This window comes from Caretta caretta, chromosome 2, assembly GCF_965140235.1.
Source record: "Caretta caretta isolate rCarCar2 chromosome 2, rCarCar1.hap1, whole genome shotgun sequence".
Classification (NCBI taxonomy): domain Eukaryota; kingdom Metazoa; phylum Chordata; order Testudines; family Cheloniidae; genus Caretta; species Caretta caretta.
In genome coordinates this window covers 214,219,449-214,241,129 of record NC_134207.1, presented here as the reverse complement: position 1 = coordinate 214,241,129, position 21,681 = coordinate 214,219,449, and the positions used below count along the sequence as shown (strand labels likewise).

The 21,681-nt window shown below is 43.1% G+C and overlaps 1 protein-coding gene across 1 annotated transcript in view; it reads right to left on the bottom strand.

The window, feature by feature from the left end:
• The window catches only part of LOC125631499 (uncharacterized), a 34,345-nt gene extending 12,735 nt beyond the window's left edge, over window positions 1–21,610 (bottom strand). Inside the window, exons 1-4 of the mRNA XM_075124749.1 lie at window positions 21,465–21,610; window positions 9,861–9,952; window positions 7,294–7,389; window positions 2,452–2,662 (exon numbers count right to left, since the gene is read on the bottom strand). Of these exons, the coding sequence (XP_074980850.1) occupies window positions 2,655–2,662; window positions 7,294–7,389; window positions 9,861–9,952; window positions 21,465–21,610 (342 nt within the window). The 3' untranslated portion in view covers window positions 2,452–2,654. The remainder of the gene's footprint in view (window positions 1–2,451; window positions 2,663–7,293; window positions 7,390–9,860; window positions 9,953–21,464) is intronic.
• Window positions 21,611–21,681: the final 71 nt, after the last annotated feature.

Genomic DNA, 21,681 nt, shown 5'->3' with positions numbered 1-21,681 from the left:
TGATTCTCTCAGTGCAAATACCTCATTTAGCAGCTCAGCATTAGCCAGCATAGTTGAGTGCTATGCATACCTGGCATTTACATATACAGCACCACAACATTTCAGAGTGCATCTATCCCAGGGGTGGGCAAACTTTTTGCCCCGAGGGCCACATCTGGGTATGGAAATTGTATGGTGGACCATGAATGCTCATGAAATTGAGGGTTGCAGGAGGGTGTGAGGGCTCTGGCTGGGGGTGTGAGATGGGGCTGAGAATGAGGAGTTGGGATGCAGGAGGGTGCTCCAGGCTGGAACCAAAGGTTCAGAGGGCAGGAGGGGCACCAGGGCTGGGGCAGGGGGTTTGAGCATGGGAGAGGGTCACGGGGTCAGGGGCAGCGCTTACCTCAAGCAGCTCCCAGAAACAGCGACATGTCCCCTCTCCAGCTCCTATGCGGAGGTGCAGCCAGGCAGCTCTGCGTGCTGCCCTGTGTGCAGGTGCTGCCCCTGCAGCTCTCATTGGCTCTAGTGGCGGGGGGGGGAGGAGGGGAAGGAGCCAGAGTGGGGATGTGCCGCTTCTTCCGGGAGCTGTGTGGAGTGGGACAAGACCCCGACCTCGCTCCCTGGCTGCAGCGCTGGAGCAGGGCAAGCCCCAGACCCTGCTTCCCGGCGGGAGCTCAAGGGCCAGATTAAAACATCTGGAGGGCCGGATGTGGCCCCCGGGCTATAGTTTGCCCACCTCTGAGCTATCCAGTATATCCTTATTTCCATTTACATAAGATCATGATCCAAAACACCATATGCTGGCACCCATTCACTTCAATAAATATTTTTGCAGAGCAAGGAGTTCATATGCATCAATAAAGTAAATATGTATACAAGTCTGGTGAAAACCACCACACTGGTGTAAACCCAGTATGGCTTTGGGTTGGAAGTGAAGAATCCCTCCTCCAGGGACATTTTTATTAATTTGTGTGGGACATTAGTTTGAGGAAAAGTGACATCAGATCTTTAATGAATGAGGAGGAAGGATTTGGGGATTATAAGCCTACAAAAAGAAAAACACCCCCGAACACCAGAATGGCCCATAAAAACTACACTGATTCAAAGGGTAGAGAATACTGCATTTCTAACACCTCTCCCTGCAATACCTCAATTTCCCTAGAGATTTCCGATATAAGTAGTGACCGGAATTGACCCTGATAATTTATGAAAGTTGATTCATTTTCTCTATATCCCAAATAGTTACTGCTGGGATGCATGACATTTCGAATAACCCTGGTACCCTTAAAAGATGGTGAAAGGGGGGATAAGAGAACTCTGACGTCTGGTCATCAGACCCTTTGTCATAAGTTCACAGTAATGCCACATCAGTAGTGACCAAAAGTAGTTACCATCTAAAGACTACATGGGGACCTGGGTGAAGTAAATTGGTGCACTCAGTCTTCCTTCTAATGGACAAGCATCCATAAAACCCACCACCCTTGCACTCAGTTTCCAGTTCCCCCGTGCCTTTTCTATTTACATTTTGTATCTCTGGGTAGATAGAGATTCATCCACATCCTTTTTTAGTACTTTGGAATTTGTATTCCTTGAATTTTTGAGTTTCAGATTTGAATGGAGCTGGAAACCTATAATAAAGTCCTGTTTGAAACCACCAAGTTGTATCTGGCTTCAGGTCAAAATCATGGGTCTGATCCTGAACCCCAGCTATGAATACCCTGAACTTTCCCAATTCAAGCACTGCCACTCGGGACCATCTCTAGCCACCAAAGAGATTTCTTTGTTTTTCATCCTTCTCCATCACTTGGCCCAGCCTTGCTCACGCCTGGCCTGAATTTTCAAAAATATCTGTGAACAATTTGACAAACTTGCCCTAAGTTTTAGGTTTGTCTTGAAACAAGAACCAAGCTTGCTTTTGTGTCATCTGGATGTGTTAAATGGATATTACATGGGTGATTTCAGCATGCTGTATTGGGCCAAGCCCATACCTGGTGTTAGTCAAATTCTACACTGAGGGAATTACGACCAAATGAAACTGGCCCATTATTTGTTCGCATCTTAATCCATTTGTTCAAAAGCTATAGCATCATTTTGGGAATGGAATCTTAGTGCCCTCTAGTGAGTATCAGAGGCTCAGGCACACTCTATAAACTGTAAAAAGAACAGGAGTACTTGTGGCACCTTAGAAACTAACACTTGTATTTGAGCATAAGCTTTCGTGGGCTAATGCTCAAATAAAGCTTATGCTCAAATAAATGTGAGTCTCTAAGGTGCCACAAGGACTCCTCGTTCTCTTTGCGGATACAGACTAACACGGCTACCACTCTGAAATCTATAAACTGTGTTTCCATTTACATTGTTTCACAGGACCCTGAACTTAAAATGAAAAGACAGTGCCACTAAGATCTCACCGCTGTGCGTGCCCCACTGCAAGTCTACCCGTTACTCAAAATGAAGGCAGCAGTCTTTTACCTTTCAAAACTGGTTGGCTGTGTGATGGTGTGAATCCTTGTTGGGCAGGTCTTGGTGTCCAAATACCTAGGAGCCCTCATCTTCTTCACTGTAGCATCCAAACGCCTGCTCCTCATGTCTCTTTTCCGTTTTCATGAGCAAGTCACATGGTTCCACAGGGCACAAGGGAGCAGAAAAGGGACAGTGTCTCCATACATGCATCTTTACATGCCTAAAGAAATCCAGAGCAATGCAAAAAACAAAGGAATATCCCAGAATTTTTATTTGTATTATAGCAGTGACTAGAGACTCTAAACAGGGACATGCAATCAAGTGTGTGGAATGACTGCCCACGGAAGGGGGCTTCCACCCTGTCGCCCCGCATGAATGGAACTGACAAGCAGGAGGGAGAGCAACTTGTCAGAGTAACTGGGTGATTCACGCTGACATGCTGTGAACCTGAGCAGTACCCATGTACTCAGAGTTTGAATCCGGCACTGGGCAGCTTTCTGACAGCATGTGTGTCAGTTACTTTCTACTTACATTCTAGAGAATGAGGATGGCCTAGGGGTCAGGGCACTACTCTGAGACTCAAGTTCAATTCCCTGCTCCATCACAGACTTCTTGAGCTTGAACAAGTCACTAAGCTTAACTGTGTTTCAGTTTCCCATGTGTAAAATGGAGATAATATTTCTTAGGTGTTAAGGATCAATACATTGAAGATTGTGAGGTGCTCAGATCCTGATGACGGGGTTCATGTAAAAATCAGTGTTTTAACAAAAGGAACAGATGCTCATGCATGGATGTAAATTTGTGCCTGAAACCCAGAACCCACCTGATAGGGCTAAATTTAATTCCTTAAAATAATCCTTTTACAAAAGAGTTCTCTGTCTCTGCCTAAAAGAAAAATGGATGTTTAACATATTGATTAAAAGAAATGTGGTGACTGGAACTGATTAAAATGTTCATCAGTTTTTTCAATGAAAAATTACTTTTTGATGAATGGAAACTTTCATGAGAAAATTTCTATTAGGGCTTTGTAAAAAAACAAAACAAAAAAACAAAAAATTCAGTTTTCAGTTGTTGAAAACTGAAAATTTCAGTGAAAAATTCCTAACGGAAATGAAAACATTTCATTTTCTTCAAAATTTAGTGGAGAATAAAATACATTTTTGAACTATGTTTTGAGGTAACAATTAATGGGACACTTTCAATTAAAAAAAAATCACACTTTTATAACAGTCGTAAGTATTTAAATTCATACAGGTTACACCAAAGGTTACTGTAACAAAGATCAGAGACAAACTATTTCTCTTTCTTTCCAGTTTCTTCACTTTGTGCATTCAACATTTCTTTGTGTATATTTAGTTTCACTGTTTCCCTTATACAGTCGTCTTCCTCCCTTTTGGTTGTGTGGTCTTACACAAAACAGGGAGGAAAACCTTTATAAAAAATGTGATTGTACTGCCACCAAAATGGGGAAAGGGATTTAAGGGCAGCTATAATAGCTGAAACTACTTCAAATTCTATTTTTTAAAAGCTGACTAGAGTAGAAATTGAATAGAGCTTAGGAGTTATGAGAGTATGATACAGCTCAGTTGAGAGGCTTGGGACAAAGAGGCTTCTGTGTGAGTTATTGGAATTGTAACATACAGTAATTGCAAGAAATGAGAAAATGGCCACTCTGATTGCATTGTTGTTTGTAGACACAAACACAACAACTTTACAATCTAAACCAGAACTGACTTGGGTTTGAGGCACAAGATGAAAATATCAGATATACATTGTCAGTAAATATGAATCTCTGTAGTCCTTTTTTTCTTGTATCTTACAGTTATTTGCATATTAACCATTCTCCCAGAATCTGTATGATATTGCAAAGAGTATCTTTGAATTCTAAGGCCCAGAGCATTAGTTCTTAACCTGTGAGTGACCTGTACTCAGGAGTTTTTAATGTGATTGAGTGTTGGGTTGTATCTAATTATCAGCAGCAGCTCCAAGTGTGTGGGAATATAGATGTTCAGGGAAAAGACCCCTCAAACAAATAAAAGTGGCTACAGAAGTATGTTATAAACAAACCTGGGTGACTGATAAGGGATATTTGTTATTGCAGATGGGCTCTGTAGTGGATAAAATAATCACCCATTGAAAAATGGGTAACTCATTAAGAACTGTTGGTTGTCACAGTTGTTAGTAATAATGACCAGGTTAGAGAGTCCTTTTTACTCATCAATCAAGTAAACTGAGGATCATACAAGAAATTTCATGAGTAATTAAGAAACAGAACACATGGTAAAATGAATTATGGGAAAGGAATTTTTCCTCCAAAAAGCAGTTTCTTTGTCTCACACCCTATAAAGGGGACTAGTGTTGGAAAGTTAGATTGAGAATGAACACTATCAGCATTGCAACCAGGTACAGAGAAAGGGACCAAACTACCACCTCTTCACCATCTACAGGGGTATGTCTTCTTTCTGTATAGTGCTGTCTGCATCTTTGATTAATAATCTTTGACTACATAATTCCATTTAAGTCTGCTAGCTGAGCATCTCGAATCATTATCCCATTCAAACAAGTAACAACAGAATGAAACCAACGTGGACGAGTCAAGTTCTTACTAATACCTCACGGAAGAAATGTTAAAGCAGTTGGCTCTGAGGATTTTAAACTACAGTGGTTTTCACACGGGCTAGAAAGAATTTTAAATGTTTCAAAAGTTGTTAGCAGATATTGAGTTGGGGCACGTGATGGTGGTGATATTGCAGGGCAATCACGGAAGCTTTTAGAGTTGAAAATTCCCTGAGAAACTTGATGATTTTTTTGTGAAAACTTAAAAAGGAAAAAATGTCAGTACAAATTAACTGAACATCAGAGTGAAAATCCATGAGGGGATGGTTTAATCGGGTACAATAATTAGGTTACTGCCAGTAACATTTCATCTGTAAGGTGGACAAAACCAAAAAGCAAGTAAGAGCCATAGCAATGAAACCGTGCCTCCTCTAAATGATATAATGGGGGAGAAAGAGGGAAAGCAGTGAATAAACTGCTCCAGAAAAAGAACTGCAATCACAGCAGTACGGGCTTCTGTGTGGGCTTGTCACCTGAATAATTACCTAGAGTTCTAGGAGTGCTTGTACAGCTCATAAGAACGGCCACACTGGGTCAGGCCAATGGCTCATGAAGCCCAGTGTCCTGTCTTCCGACAGTGGCCAATGCCAGGTGTTTCAGCGCGAATGAACAGAACAGGTCATCATCAAGTGATCCACCCCCTGTCTCCCATTCCCAGCTTCTGGCAAACAGAAGCTGCCGCGGCTCCACTGCTCCAACTTAGACAAGCTAAATTAAAGCTAACTCGGGTATGTTTACGTTAGTTGCAACCCCAGAATAGAGATAATCTGGGGCCTGGTCTACACTACCGTTAGGCTGACATAAGGCAGCTTATGTCGACCTAATTATGTCAGTGTACGCACTACGGCCTTGTCCTGCCAATGTAAGTGTCCTACTACACCAACACAATAACTCCACCTCCGCGAGAGGTGTAGGTCTTATGTCTGTATAGTTAGGGTGATGCAGTGTTGGTGTAGATACTCACTTACTTACTTCCACTGTTGGCTGTCTCGTCAATTTCACGGCAGGGAGGGGTTGGAGCGGGGACAGGAAGAGGCAGAGTGCAGGCGTGGCCTCAGGGCAGAGCACCCACCCGGAAAAATAAAAGCCAGCGCCTTGGCCTCTGGGTGAATGAATAAATAATACTTTGTTTTGAAGATGCTGTTTGTGTCACTTCAAACATCTTGTCACAAGTTCCTGAAGAGAAATATCACTGGAACCAAAAGCAGTTGGTCCTGTCACATTATCATGGTTCGGAAACAAGGGTGGGCTGCAACCCAGAGGGCCAGTCTCCTAATGCTTGAACTGCAAGTTTCCATGAAGAGAGGGGTGAAGGTCATGAGGCCTATCCCTTAAGGGATGCGCTTGAGGGACTAAAAGGGATCAGTAATACACAATAATGCTGATACATTTACTGTAAGTTTGTATCATTCTCCAAAAGTAGCATGTTGAAATCTCATTCTATTATTGTATGGATTATACAGTGCACAGGGAATAATTTACGTAATATCGCTCAAGCAAGTGGTCTTCAACAGAGCTTTCTGAAAGACTAATTCATCTGGACCTGGATTCTTAGAAATATCAAGTGTTCTTTGCAAGATGATTGAGATTTGATGGGGGCTCTGCATCTTGCAGGATTGGGTTTTTAATATCCTAAGAACAGGGGGGAACAAGTGTTGGGTAAGAGAAGCTTTCACCATCTTCTGGTGTTTGGATCTCAAATTTAGGATAAAAAAAAAGGTCAAAACCTTACCCCAAGCAGAACCTTCACACCCTGTATGGTGCACCGATTATGAGATGGGAGAGATCAAAAATGTTTTGCTCTTTTATAATTAGAAACTAAAACATCAGTGAATTCTAGTAAGATTTTTTTTGAAGTCATTCCAGCCTCCAAACTCACACTCAGTGTGTCCCACTGAGAGCTCCCCAAATCTTTTACATGCTTTCATTTGCCCCCTTTCCTCTTTCACACAAAGACAGTTGTGTATTATCCATTTACAGAAAGGGAAGTTTAAATCATATAGTGGGAAGCCACAGAGCTTTCAGGCTGTAAAGTGCTTCTCCAACTCCACTTTACTGGACAGCATTTTTTTTTCCAATTTGTGATGTTTTATTTAATGTTAGGCAGCACCACGGTTGCTACTGCTCTGTCAGCTGTTGCAGATTCTCACGGTCAGTCTGTCACTACCAGAAAAGGTGTAGATCTCTACGTGTATTACAGTCTGCCTTGTCGATTTGTTCTAAGGGATCTGTTACCTGTAAGACAAGCTGCTATAGACTTCCTGAACAGCCACTGGTGGTGAAAAGCTGACATCTCCCAGAGCTGATATATCCCAAGGATGCAGGCCAGTGCTAAAATAAAACATACAAAAAGTAAAATGAAGCCAAAACACTTTCCAGAGCTCTCACTGCTTTTGAATCTAAAATATCCCTATCAATTACATTCTCTTCAAATGAACTGAAATTAGCCCCAGAGGAATTGTGGTTTCCATTTAGTCTTTTTTTTTTCTCCCTTGAGTATAGTTTTCTCTTATTGCTCCCGCTTCTTTCCTTCACATTTTATCAAAATCTCTTTGCCTCGCACCCTCACTGCCTGCCCCTATCTCACTTAAACTGTGAGTCAGATACCCAAAACATGATACTAAAGAAAGAATTGAGATCTTATTTGCTTTCTGAATTCTGAGCCTTTTGGGGTCATATTTTCCAGATTTCTTTCACAATGACAAGGGCTAGAAACAATGATTTTTTTTTTATTTTATTTTTGTTTAAATTCTCACATGAACATCTGACTCCAGGAGCTGAAGAGTTCAGAAATACACCAAATTTGGTGAAAATTAACAACATTGAAGGTTTGGCTGAGCATAACAATTTTAGAACCTTCTGAAGGTCCCCCATCATTAGCTTTAAGTGTAGTACTGTTTTGATGAGCCTGGTGAGATTTTCCATTTACTTCTGATTGTTACATTATTTTAACTTCTTGTTACCAACACTAATCCTTGAGGAAAAGGCCTTGCTGACCACAACTGTATTTTTTTTTCTGCTTAGTCATTCTGCTGTTTTACAACATGTTACCATCTTCATTAGTTCAGAAGTATTCATTTTATGTCCCTCACATTCTTGTTGTAGCTGTTAATGTAACAAAAATATTCCTTGACTGCACAGAACAGGGGCTCTCTAGAACATCCTATAGTCACAGCTGTCCCACTTTCCAGTGAACAATTTTTTGCTCACATCTTATGTGATTTTAGTCAGCTTTGTCTCTATAGATGCCCAAGACATCCAAGTGTGTGCACGCCTGACAAGCCTTCAAGACATCACTTCATGGGCCATGGTGTAGCGGTCCCTTGCTCTCAAGTGGGGAGGGAGGCCTCACTGCATCAGGCAGCAGCTCGGGTCCCGCTGGCAGGGCCAAGCAGTAAGTGGTAAGCAGTCTGTAGCTTGTAGCCTCCTAGCAGACGCAAATAACTGTTAACTGTCTGGAGCTCTCAACTTTTTGATACCAGGGACCAGCTGCCTTCCTAAAATGTCAGGGAGCTCTCAGGGACTGGTGCCAGTCCACAGACTGGTTGTTGAGAAATGCTGATCTAAAAAAGTCTAGAAAACTCATTTAGCACAGTTCTGTAACGGTGGTGTCCCTCTATTGCTGGACTAAAAAGATACTGTTTTGATGCACTGTAAGTAGTATCAACAAAACTAGATCCAACATCTCAGCAAAGGTGACAGAATAAGGCCTGGCCTACACTGTGGGCGGGGGTGAATCAATCTAAGTTATGCAACTTCAGCTACATGAATAACATAGCTGAAGTCAAAGTACTTAGATCTATTTACTGACACTCTCCCGTCAACTCCGCCTGCACCTCTCGCCCTGCTGGAGTACCGGAGTCGATGGGAGAGTGCTTGGCAGTCAATTTATCATGTCTAGACTAGACACAATAAATCGACCCTCCCCTCCCCCCGCCCCCCACTGGATGAATCGCTGCCTGTTGATCCAGCGGGTAATGTAGACAAGCCCTTAGTTACTGATGGGGCAGAGTGAAGCTAAACAGCCTCGCAATCCATTTAACAGAGTCCCATTGCAGAAACAGCGACAAATAGCCAATAAATATAGGTTTCAGTGTAGCAGATGTGTTAGTCTGTATTTGCAAAAAGAACAGGAGTGCTTGTGGCACCTTAGTCTAACACATTTATTTGAGCATAAGCTTTTGTGTGCTACAGCTCACTTCATCGGATGCACACTGATGAAGTGAGCTGTAGCTCATGAAAGCTTATGCTGAAATAAATTTGTTAGTCTCTAAGGTGCCACAAGTACTCCTGTTCTTTTTGCCAGTAAATATAGTTAATGTTTAGAGAGCACTTAGCTAAGAAGCTGAAAATATATCCCTGTTTTTTGGCCAATTCCTGACTTACTTTTCTGAGGGAGGGCTGCTCGCTCTCCAGCTATCACAGTGTTGGGATTCACTGAGTTCATTACCCTCTACTGCTCTCCTGTTCTCCTACAAGTGGTTAAGCTTTTCAGATCCTTGCCTCCTGCCGCAAGAATAGGTGCAGCCACTTCAAGCTCACTTTAAGTCACTCCCTGTTGACCAACTAGCAAGGAGTGTAACTAGTAAGCAGCTGGCACCATCTCAGAAAACCAAGACCATCTCCAGCTGGCCTTCATCTGAACCTGATAAGTAAAAGCAGTGAGGGATCTTAAAAAAATAAAAATAAAAAAAAATCAAATCTAGATCCTGCACATTAAAAACAAAATGCACCCAGTACTATCAGGGTAAAATAGCATTGTTAATTTGACATGTTGTGATCGACTGCATTAGGTGGAGTACCTGTTAAATGAACTCTGGGATGTGAAGTATTATCCGAATAATGCATCACATTCTCCCCAAGTCTACAATTTAACTTCTTCCAGTTCAATGTTCTATAAAACAAGAACACAAAGAAGATAAATATAAAATATGCAGGCATGGCTCTCTTTATAAAGAAGAGGAAAGCGGGAGCTGTTGTATGCAAGCTTCACTATCTGTAGCTGTTACATATTGCATATTTAGTTAACTTTTCAATTTAACTAAAAAGATTTCAGAGGTCTACAGCTGCTCAGAAAAACTCTTGTGATACAAAACATAAATTTGTAGAGCACAGCAATTGTATGGATCTAGTCCTTAATATACCATAGGGAAAAGCTGTTTCAGTTTTGTGGAGCAACATTAACAGCTGTTTATCAATGTATATGTTCTAATGTTTTATGTATTGGTTCTTCCAGAGTAAGCGATATACATATGAATAAAGCCATATTCAGTGTTAGGTTAGTTTTTGTGATTTGCCAGTACAAATACATGAAGAATCAGTGATATAATCTGCCCTGTGGTACCTGACACTTCCAAACACAGTCTCTCTGGGAGACCTGCTTTTAACATTTTTGCTGATGTCCTCAGAACTTTGTGAGGCAAGAAATACAAAGATTGAATGGCAGATGATACTTATTCTATATTGTAAAAGTTCTGTCAAACTTTCTCAGTTATTAGAGTCCGAAGGCCCATCTCCTGATCCTGGGGTTGAAGTGGAGAGAAAGGGAAAAGGTAGTACCACTCGCTTAAAATGTCAAAATTAGACTTCTCGGATTGTGCAGATTTTCAGAATTTGACCAATGTATTCTCTGGGTAGGATTGCCAACATTGTATATCAAAAATAGTACCCCTGCCCCACCTCTCCTCCTAATAGTAATTATGTACTATTGATAATAAGCAGTACTAACCTACATTCACCAAGAGTATTTCCTGCTGCTTTTTGCAGCACTCGGCTACTCCCGATCTTGTCGTACAGAGATGGAAAAAATAAGGGACGTCCCTTGTAATAAGGGACTGTGGGTAACCCTGTTGGTAAGTGGTGGTATCTGTCAAACCCACCTACTCAAGGCACTAAAATATCCTTCCGCTCACTGAATTGTCCGCATCTTCATAATATGAAACACGCTCTCCTTTCCTACATGTGTAACAATTTCATTGCTTGGATGTTTGACATTGAAAGTACCATTTGCATTAAGATGAATGGGCACTTTAAGTTTCCCAGAGCTACAGTTTCATGCTCTCTGCAACCTTGGAGACATTGCTTCTTTGGTTACACTTTGAACACATTTTCAAGGCTTTTTTCACACCATAACTGTTAGAGATTGACTTTAAGAAGAAAAATGAAAGCTGAGACTTGAGCAGGATGAAAGAGGAGCTAGTGCACAATACTGCCACAAATGGTCCTCGCCCCCCACCCCCTTCCATTGGGATGGAATACAATACAGTAAGTACAGGACTGAACATTAACACTGGTACCACAGCAGCTGCTAGCCTCCCCAGAGGGAACTAGGAGTGCAGTGTCTCTTGTAGCAGAAATGAGTCAGGATTCTGTTGTAATGAACAGAAAGGGGACCCTTAATCAAGACACAAATCCAGAGCCGTGACTAGAGCGGGGTGAGAGGGGCGGGAGTGAGCCAGCAGGGGGCATAGAATCAAGCCCAGTGGCATCAGCTCCCCCTCTACCCCCGGATTGGGCCTAGCAGTGTCGGTTTATATAATTATAGTGCGTTCCTAAATCCTGGCCTAAACTGAACAAACCACCACAGGCTTTGGATCAGGCCCCTGCTGCGTACTATTAGTAACTTGCGGAAGACATTTGTTTAAATGTTTTTAAAATGATGTAACACTGTCCCGTTAAGCCCCTAGTTGCCTGCCTCACAATATTCTAGGTGAAACATACTTATCCTTATCTTAATCCTCTCTCTCTCCTTAATTCAAGATGGATTTAAAATGTGCCTAAAGGGAATTCTTATATTCAGATACAAACAAGTTTCACAAAATTTCAAGAATTCGTCTCAAATCTATAAAGATAATATTTATTTGCCCCTCTCTCTCCCACATTCCCCCAAGGTGTCCTTCTGAGAAAGACATCTTACTAATAGTCAATATGAAGGTGGTATTTCAGTTCTTTTCTCTCTTTCCTTCCGTCTACAGACATAACAACCTTTCTGGATAATGGGGACAAACTTTTGTCTGACAAATGCTAAGGATCAGACCATTCAAAAGAAAAGGGTATCAATAGAACTATAAATTCTATTGTCCTCCCAACCAAACTGTTACTTTTATCCTGTATACACACAGCTGGAGAGGATTTCTATGGGAAGGATTAAAAAGCCAGCCCCGAAATTCAATGGCTCAGTTTGAGCAATTCATTCATTCTTGCCTATAGCTATACTTATTTGAAAAGAGCCTCCATTCTACATAGATTTTCAACAGTGATTTAACTTTCTGTGTTTGACTGAAGAGTATTATGCAGGCTTGATTTCAGTGAATAAGTTTCTCAAAAGTATTGGTATATTTTCAGAATACTGTATACCCACTAATAAATTTGGAACTACCTGTTGTTTCATCAGTAATCAGTTGTAATTGCTTGCCAGAATTATTATCCTCAACACTTTCTCTGTTCAGTAGGTCTCCTAACCTTTGGTAAGCTAGCTTCTGTTCTAGGGGTAGGTTGCAAGATAGGGGTAGGTCTGCAGCAATGGACGTATTTTCCTATCCTCTCACAAACAAGTGGGTTGAGTTTAGCGCATAATCCATTTTGTCGTAGAATGCTTCCTATATGCTCCCTTCCTTCTCTCCAAGGAAGGATTTTAACTATCATAATCGACACAAGTTTATTTTCTAGCACAGAGTTAGCATTCACTTCTGTTCTATTCAGGTTCTTACACTGCATTCATCCCTGTAGTATCGGAGGCTCAGCTCCACAAAGGTACTTAGGTGCCCTAACCTCAGATTTAGGCACCAAAGGCCCAAATTTAGGTGCAATTGTGATCCACAAAACCCCTGCTTGGCTGCCACCTAAACTTGTAGGCGCCTACATTCACTCAGTGCCTACATTTTTACTGTAAAAGATCCCTAGGCACCTAAGTTTTAGCCTCTGGGCATGCATACTGCTGCCTCCTTCTGGCAGCCAGATGCCTATTTCAGCAGTTCTCAAACTGTGGGTCAGGACCCCAAAGGTCGCAATTCCATTTTAATGGGGTCATCAGGTCTGGTGTTAGACTTGCTGGGGCCCAGGGCTAAAGCTGAAGCCCAAGCCCGACTAGGGTTGCCAGGTGTCCAGTTTTCGACTGCAATGCCCAGTTGAAAAGGAACCCCGATGGCTCCGTTCAGCACCACTGACAAGGCCATTAAAAGTCTGGTTGGCGGTGCAGCGGGGTAAGGCAGGCTCCCTGCCTGCCGTGGCTCCACATGGCTCCCGGAAGAAGCGGCATGTCCCTGCTCCAAGCCCTACGCATAGGGGCAGCCAGGGGACTCCGCACGCTGCCTCAGCCTCAAGTGCCAGTTCCGCAGCTCCCATTGACCGGGAAGCACAGCCAATGGGAGCTGCAGGGGTGGCGCCCATATACGGGGCAGCGCGCAGATCCGCCTGGCCATGCCTCTACATAGGGGCTGGAGGGGGGAACATGCCACTGCCTCTGGGACCTGCTTGAAGTAAGCCACCCGCAGCCTCCACCACCCCCTATGCCCCAACCTCCTGCCCCAGCCCTGATCCCCCTCCCACCCTCTGAACCCCACGGCCCTACCCCAGAGCCCTCACTCCTCCCACACCCTAATCCCCTGACCCAGCCCCCTCCTGCATGCCAAATCCCTCAACCCAGTCCCACCCCAGAGTCTACACCCACAGCGGGAACCCTCCCCCCCATCCTTCCCCCACGCCCCAACTGCCTGCTCCGGAGTTCCCTCCCACACTTTGAACCCCTCAGCCCCAGCCCCCTCCTATACCCCAAATCCTTCATCCATGGCCCCACTCCATAGCCCACACCCCCAGCCAAAGCCCTCACACCCTCCTGCAACCCAATCCCCTGAGCCAGCCCGGTGAAAATGTGCAAGTGAGTGAGGGTGGGGAGAGCAAGTGATAGAGGAAGTGGGAGGACAGAGTGACCGGGGCGGGGCCTCAAAGAAAGGGCTGGACAGGGGGCGGGGGGGCAAGGGTTTTCAGTTTTGTGCGAGTAGAAAGTTGAAACCCTAAGCCCCACTGCCCAGGGCTCAAGCCCGAGCCCCATCACTTGGGGCCAAAGCCCGAGGGCTTCAGCCCTCGGCAGCCGGTCTCAGATTACAGGCCCCCTGTCCAGGGCTGGAGCCACTGGGCTTCAACTTTGCCCCCACCATCTGGGGCAGCGGGGCTTGGGCTGTCCCCCACAATCTCCCAGGGCAGCAGGACTCAGGCTTTGGTCCCCCCTTGTGGGGTCACGTAGTATTTTTGTTGTCAAAAGAGGGTTGCGGTGCAATAAAGTTTGAGAACCGCTGGCCTATTACATGCCTGAGCTCCAGCGTGATCCACACCCCAGGGGAAAATAGGTGGGGTTCACCTATCTTGCCTACAGAACCCAATCTGGAGCACATCTACCAAATCAAGACCTATTCAAAATCTGGTGGTGGAGCCACCACCTCCCACCCCCTTTATAACTAGAGCCTTGTGTGAAATTATTTTTATTTTTTACAACGTTTCATTTTATTTTTCAGGAACTTCCTGTTTCATTTTATCCAAGGTAAAGGGGAGGTCCAGCCCTGTGCACTCACCCTGCAGCTGGGGCTCCTGTCCCTCAGAGCTGGACATTGTGACTTGATGCAAAGGGTCACAGTGCCACTCACTCAAATTTGGCCCAGCTGTCTCTCCGTCATGATGACAAAGAGGTGGCTGGGCCAAACCTGAGCAGCACTGAGACCCTGTGTGCTGGCTCACAATGTTCGGAGCAGGGAGCTGGACCCTGCCCCAAGGGACAGGGACTGCGGTTGTGGGGTGAGTTTTTCATTTTAATAGTTTCTTCATTTTATTTCACGTGTGAAGAACACAGGGCTCTACTTACAGCACAGAGGGTAGACCCCCCGCACCACAGAATGGGGGAGACCTGGGTTCAATTCCCCCTTCTGCGTGATGGGAGACAGGATTTGAACAGGAGACTCACATCTCTAAGGAGAGGTGCTCAAACCACTGGGCAACAGGGAATGCATAAGTCCCTTTGTGGATCTGGGCCTGAGCACCTTATTCACTTATGGAATCATAGAAATGTAGGACTGGAAAGACCTCAAGAGGTCATCTAGTCCAGCCCCCCCGCCCCACCCCAGGGAGTGGGGAACAATGCCACACATAGTCTCAAGCCTACCTCTTTCCCTATGCTGCTTTTCCAAAGCAGTGAAGAGGCTCCCTGAGGGTTGGAATGACACAGGGTTAGTACTACTTTTCTCCACACAGATCAGCTTTTTTGCTCCAAGATGCAGAGGGAAACCACGTGCCTCACTGTATGCAAGTGGTTATGGTGATGCCAAACCTATTACAGGCCAGTTCAAGTAAATATCTAGTTACCTAACTGAGGATGTGGTCTGTCATGTATACTATTGACTGGGAACCCCAAAATGAACGTCTTAAAAAATCCCAACAATTTATAGTACATACTCTGAATCCAATTCTGAAAAACTGCAATGCTCCGTTTGTCTTTAGGGTCCCATGCAATGATCTGTAAAAATAATCTTTTATGGGCCATTTTTGCAAATGCTGAAGGACATGAGAAATTCTCCAGCTGTGACATCATCATAGCCACAGGTCTGAAATGGAAATGTAAAATCCGTGATTTGTAGTTTTACTTATAAAAGCAGAGAATCCATGCTGCTGAGGCCAGGAATCAAGCCAAGATATCAAAGAGTCCGTTCCACAAAAATTAAACCACAACAGCTGAAGAACAAAGTTTGCATGAGGCTTCTGTTAACTTGCTGAAAATCTTAACGGAGTTAAGTAGGATATTAACCTCAGTATTCATTATCCCAGCAGCCCATTTATCAGAAAATTGTTAGTTCAACAACAAGTAGCTCAAGTCTGATTTGTTTTGGACTCACTAACATCATTAAGCTGTTTATTTTTTCCTCTCATAACCAAAACTTTGTTTTTGCACTTAAAGGAATAAAGACAAGTTGAAATCTAGCAATTAAACTAAATTATACGTCTTTTTTTTAAGGTGTTACTCTTGCCATGAGAGCACCTTCTAATTTTTTCTGATCACCTCTTTTTTTTAAAAATTTTCCACCTCCTCCTTTGCTGCTGTGTCAGAGACCCACCCAAACACGGGAAACTGACTATACTGGATAAAGAGTGGAATTGACTATCCACAAGGTGCTGTGAAATGCACAAAGTATAACTGCAGGGGGGAGGATTTCTCTGTCTAATCTTTCATTTACAGTGTTCTTAGACATTTTTTGTAATAATAATAGGCAAAAAAAAGATTCACACAAACAACCTTTCAATTGTATGGTTTGATCACTTATTAAACAAACACTGATGCTATGGAGACTTGAATCTTTTACCATGACACTGTTACAGACTTTCTGATCTCATGACTCTGACTTAATAATACTGATTCATAGTTAACTGAAAACTATCAAAATCTTGCCTCATTAAGAACTGAGTTTGCACCTCCTTCCCATTCCGAGCCCCTCAGATATATCCAAATGAATGGTAAACTATGAAAATGGCTTAATTCAAAGCCTGTCCTTAACTGTAAGAAGTGGATTGGCACTGGGCCATGGTAATTCTGAATTTACTCTGTCCCCTCAGAATAGCACCACACTATGCCCTGATCTACACTACAGACTTATGTCAGTATGACTACTTTGCTCAGGGGTGTGGAAAATGCACACCCCTGAGCAACGCAGTTATACTGACTGAACTTGTGTAGACAGCACTGTGTTGATGGGAGGGCAATGGTAGTGTCTACACTAAGCACTGCAGCCGTGCCACTGCAGCATGGTAAGTGTAGACAAGCCTTATGTGTAAGTACATTTTTCTCAAGGATACTCACAGCAACCACAGAATTACAAGTGACCAATCTGGGCTCTCACACGGTTGCATTTTCCCATGGAAGAACAACTGACTCTCACTTTTTATAGGTTTCAGAGTGGTAGCCATGTTAGTCTGTATCAGCAAAAAGAACAAGGAGTACTTGTGGCACCTTAGAGACTAACAAATTTATTTGAGCATAAGTTTTTGTGGGCTAAAGCCCACTTCATCAGATGCATGCAGTGGAAAATACAGTAGGAAGATATATACAGAGAGAGAGAGAGACACACACACACAGAGAGAACATGGAAAAAGTGGAGGTTTCCATACCAACTCTAATGAGAATAATCGATAGCTCAGTGGTTTGAGCATTGGCCTGCTAAACCCAGGGTTGTGAGTTCAATCCTTGAGGGGGCCATTTAGGGATCTGGGGCAAAAATTGGGGATTGGTCCTGCTTCAAGCAGGGGGTTGGACTAGATGACCTCCTGAGGTCCCTTCCAACCCTAACCTTCTATGATTAAGGTGGGCTATTATCAGCAGGAGAAAAAAACAACCTTTTGTAATGATAATCAGGATAGCCCATTTCAAACAAACAGTTGACAAGAAGGTGTGAGTAACAGTAGGGGGAAAATTAGCACGGGGAAATAGTTTTTAGTTTGTGTAATGACTCATCCACTCCCAGTCTTTATTCAAGCCTAATTTAATGGTGTCCTATTTGCCACTGACACCACTGAAAGATGCTAAAGAAGACAAGGGGAAGAAACAAAGACCATTTAAGGGAGTGGGGAATAAGGAAGACTCAGAATGAGTGACAAAAAAGAGAAGGCAAATTCCACCTTCTGTTACACCTGTGTGACTCCAAATTTAAGAAAACAGAACTGTGCCCAGTATAAATGAATACAAAATTTTTTCCTCAGAAAGACAAAGGGAGAAGAGACAGGTACATGCTATTGTCAGCTGGACCAAATGCTTAGAGAAACTAAGCCCAAATAAAAAATCAGTTACCTAATGTTTTAATTTTTTAGAGCGGAAGATTTTCCCCAAAATGCAAGGAAAGACTGTTTTCTGTAACAGCATGTAGGGATGCATTCACAAAAATATAAGACAACCTAGGCCCTACTTTCACTGAACAGCTCAGTGTACCTGCTCAATCCATGTACAAAAAAAAGATTACTCAGCTTGAGTTTGGTTAGCAATAAGACCCAATCTTTGCAACCATTTCCCAACCTTAACAAAACATGGTTTTTGCACAGTTTGATGTCTCTGTAGATATATATTTTTTTAAAACTGTGTGTCACTAAACCATTTTACCAGATTATCCCAATAGCAGGTTGGTAGTTTGATTTATGAACAAAGCTGGAAGAGCGTATGGGACAGATGGCTGCTAATATGAATTTTCGTAACTCCCTTTACTTCAGTGGAACTATGACAGTTTATACCAGTTGAGATCTGTCCCTAAGGGTTTGGTTGCTGGGTGGTGTTGGGTGGGGATGCAAGCCATGCTGCAATAGCCATGTTTGGACGTATTCATATTTGAAAAACAATTTCAAATGTTGTTATACACTTAAGGGTCTAATCCTGTAGAAACAGCTTCATGGCCTGTGAGGCATTCAGTGTAGGATCAGGTCCTTCATGAGAAACACTGTCATTAATTAATGAAAGCTGGGGTATCTCAATTATTAACAGAAGAAATGGATCTTTCAAGAAGAAGGACAGTGGGTAATGTTGAATAATTCAGGAATATGACAAAGGGAACAAGGATACAGTAACTTTATATCTGTGTGTTTGCATTGGTCCAACAAAAAAACGTGAATATCAGTTTTCAAGACTTCTATTTCTCTCTCATAAAGGTTTCTGTATGAAATAGTAACATGATTTTATAACAGCATAAAGCAATTTTGGAATCCTCCTCAAAACACAGGGTAACGTTCTGACAAATAAAGAACTGTTACATATCTTTCTACTGTACTAGAATATACCCAGTGTGGATAAATTGTTTTACATTCGAAAGGCAGGCTATATACAAGTATAGTGGATCTAAGAAATTGTTGTGTGATTGATCGGTCACGGGCATAATAATGAAAAAGGAAACTCCTCAATGAACTTAATGACCAAATTCAGAGCTGGTGTAACATGGTATAACTTTGTTGAAGTCAGTGGATTTACACTGGCTTACACTAGCTCTGAATTTGTCTCAAACGGTGGGTATAGTCAGAAAGGTGGTCCCGTAAAGACAGCATCTTGATACACCAAACGTATGCTCCCCATGGGCCAGACTCACCCCAGTAATCAGGTTAGTTTACTAGAAAAAGACATTTCACAGGATCATTTTGTCATCTTACAATGCGCATAGCTCCGCTCCTGTCACATTTAAAAACCAACCAACTAAAAGCTTTAAATCTAAACACTCAATAGCTGCTAAATTTTAACTAGATGCCTGGTCGGCAACTGAAAGGTAAATATCCATCAGTAGGAAAATGGAGAATCATTACTATTGTCAGAGCAAACCGCATTTAATTGCAGAAGCCTGGCAAAACCTGAAAGAGTGGGGGACGGCGGAGAATGCGAAGAGACTAGATCACAGTGACAGACCAGAAAGAAAAAGCCTGCTGCTGGCTGGGATTATTCGCTTGCTGTAGCTTTCCTCAGCCCAACAGGACCCAGCCAAATTACTTAAAACAAAATGTATTTGAAGTGCCTTCTTAAAATGCCTTAAGACCTGCTGTGAAATTCATCAGGAAGAAAATGCAATTGTCTATATTTACCAGGACCTGGCCCTCACAAGTTTTTCCCCAACATGCAGAGAGGACAGAGTAAACTTATAGTGCTAAACACTTGTCATTGGATCACTACAACCGTGTATGTGCTCACAACTAAGGAACGTGTGACTCCCTGCTTATCTCTTTGTAAGGTCCGGAAGGAAGACTAGAAAGCCCCAACCCTGCAACATGTATGCACATGCTTAATTTTACTGCTGTTAGCAGTCACCCTAATTTCAAATGTAGTAAGGTATGTGTATGAAGTGTTTGTAGGATTGGGGCCTTGGAGAGTATTAATAAAATTGCCCTATGCAGCAGCAGGTGTCCCATTCTATTGAACTCTCAGGCAAAAAAACCTGGTTAAAGCGAAGTTAAGCCTAGACCTGGATAAATTTTAAAAATAATTCACCGAACCATCTCTAGAAAATCAATTTTCCCCTTCAGTTACTGAAATACATTTTGCACACTTTAATGTTCTCAAACAGCCATAGGAAACCTACAATTTTTTAAGGCAGTGGTGGGCAACCTGAGGCCTGCACATGGCCCATCAGGGTCAGCTGCTGGCAGGCCCTGCCTGAGGATGGTCCATGTAACACTGTGTCACAGCCTGCCAGCGGATTATCCTGACAGGCTGCAGACAGGCCAAAGGTTGCCCACCACTGTTTTAAGGTAATTTAAAAAACAGAAATTATGGAAATGCACAGTTAATATTTCTACAACAATTTTAAATCAAAACCTTTCCTGTACTCACAGAGGATTGTATCATCAGTTATGGCATGGTCTCTCTCTTTCTCTCTCTATTATTCTCAATCACAAGCTGGGAAGACTTCACCTTCTCAGGGACCCATGAAATGCCACAGAAGTCCTACTTTTTAATTTATGAGTAAGCAAAGAACATAACAAAAGACAATCATTCCCCACCATTTATAAGCATGTTTTTGTTGCCAATCTTAAACGTATCATGAGACATAGTTGTTGTGGTTATGTATACAAACATCTTATGCAGATATAATCAAATCGTGCCACTTACATTGCAAGATCATAAGTTAGCATAGTTAGTTTACTTTATAAGGTGTTCTGAGAATATTAGGCCCCTATTGTATAATATAATGTATTCCAGTACCTATTAAAGTAGACTGGACTCAGAGAGTAAAGGAATTGCCCCAACACATCAGAAGGCATGATCCAGGACCTTAAAATGACTTTGTACAGCATGCTGAAACTATAAAGTTCTATAAACTAGGATGTTCTAAATAATTTTTATTCATTTTTTTAAAAAGGGAAAATAAAATGGAGCCGAGCAGAGTATACACCAGCCAAAAATCGAACACGGAAATTACAGGAATAGATTCCATACAGAAAACATTCTTACATAAGAAACAATTAAAATTCTTTAGTCATCCTTTCAGTTTTAACTTCTGCAAACCCAGACCAGGTTTCCCTAGGTACCTCTCCTTTTTCATTTATTAACCTGCACCGCTTGCTTTGGACTTGCACTGCATTATTTCACACTGTCTATGCCTAACTACTTATCTAGCACCCAGAGTTGCATACTGATAGTTTAGATCTGTGGGCATCCTGCTGGTCAAGCCTGCTGCCCTGGCCTCAGGAATTAAAACTCCAAGGGCTGAATCAGGCCTGTAATCTCCTTGCACCTGTGTTTTCAGACGTGCGCATAGTGGATACGCCGGCGGAGGATGAGATTCAGACAGACGCACCCTGCTACTAAGGCCGGAGCGCACAAGTGCAAGCCCCAGGGCGCCCCAAGCCAGTGGGAACCTACCAGGGCAGATGCACCCTCAATAGTGCACATCACGCTCGCTGCGTGTCACCTTTTGCTCCCCCAGGCTGCAGCTCCGGCTCCCACCGCCCTCACCTGGGCTCCCCGCCTGCTGCCGCCTGGCAGCCGGGCCCATCCGCTCCGAACCCCTGCCGCTCCCGGATCCCAGCCGCCGCCCCCCTTCCGCGCTCCGCTCATTTGCATATTTTTACCTCTGTGGCCGAAGTGCAGCCAGTCAGCGAGCGCGGCGGCCAGCGCAGCTCCTCCCA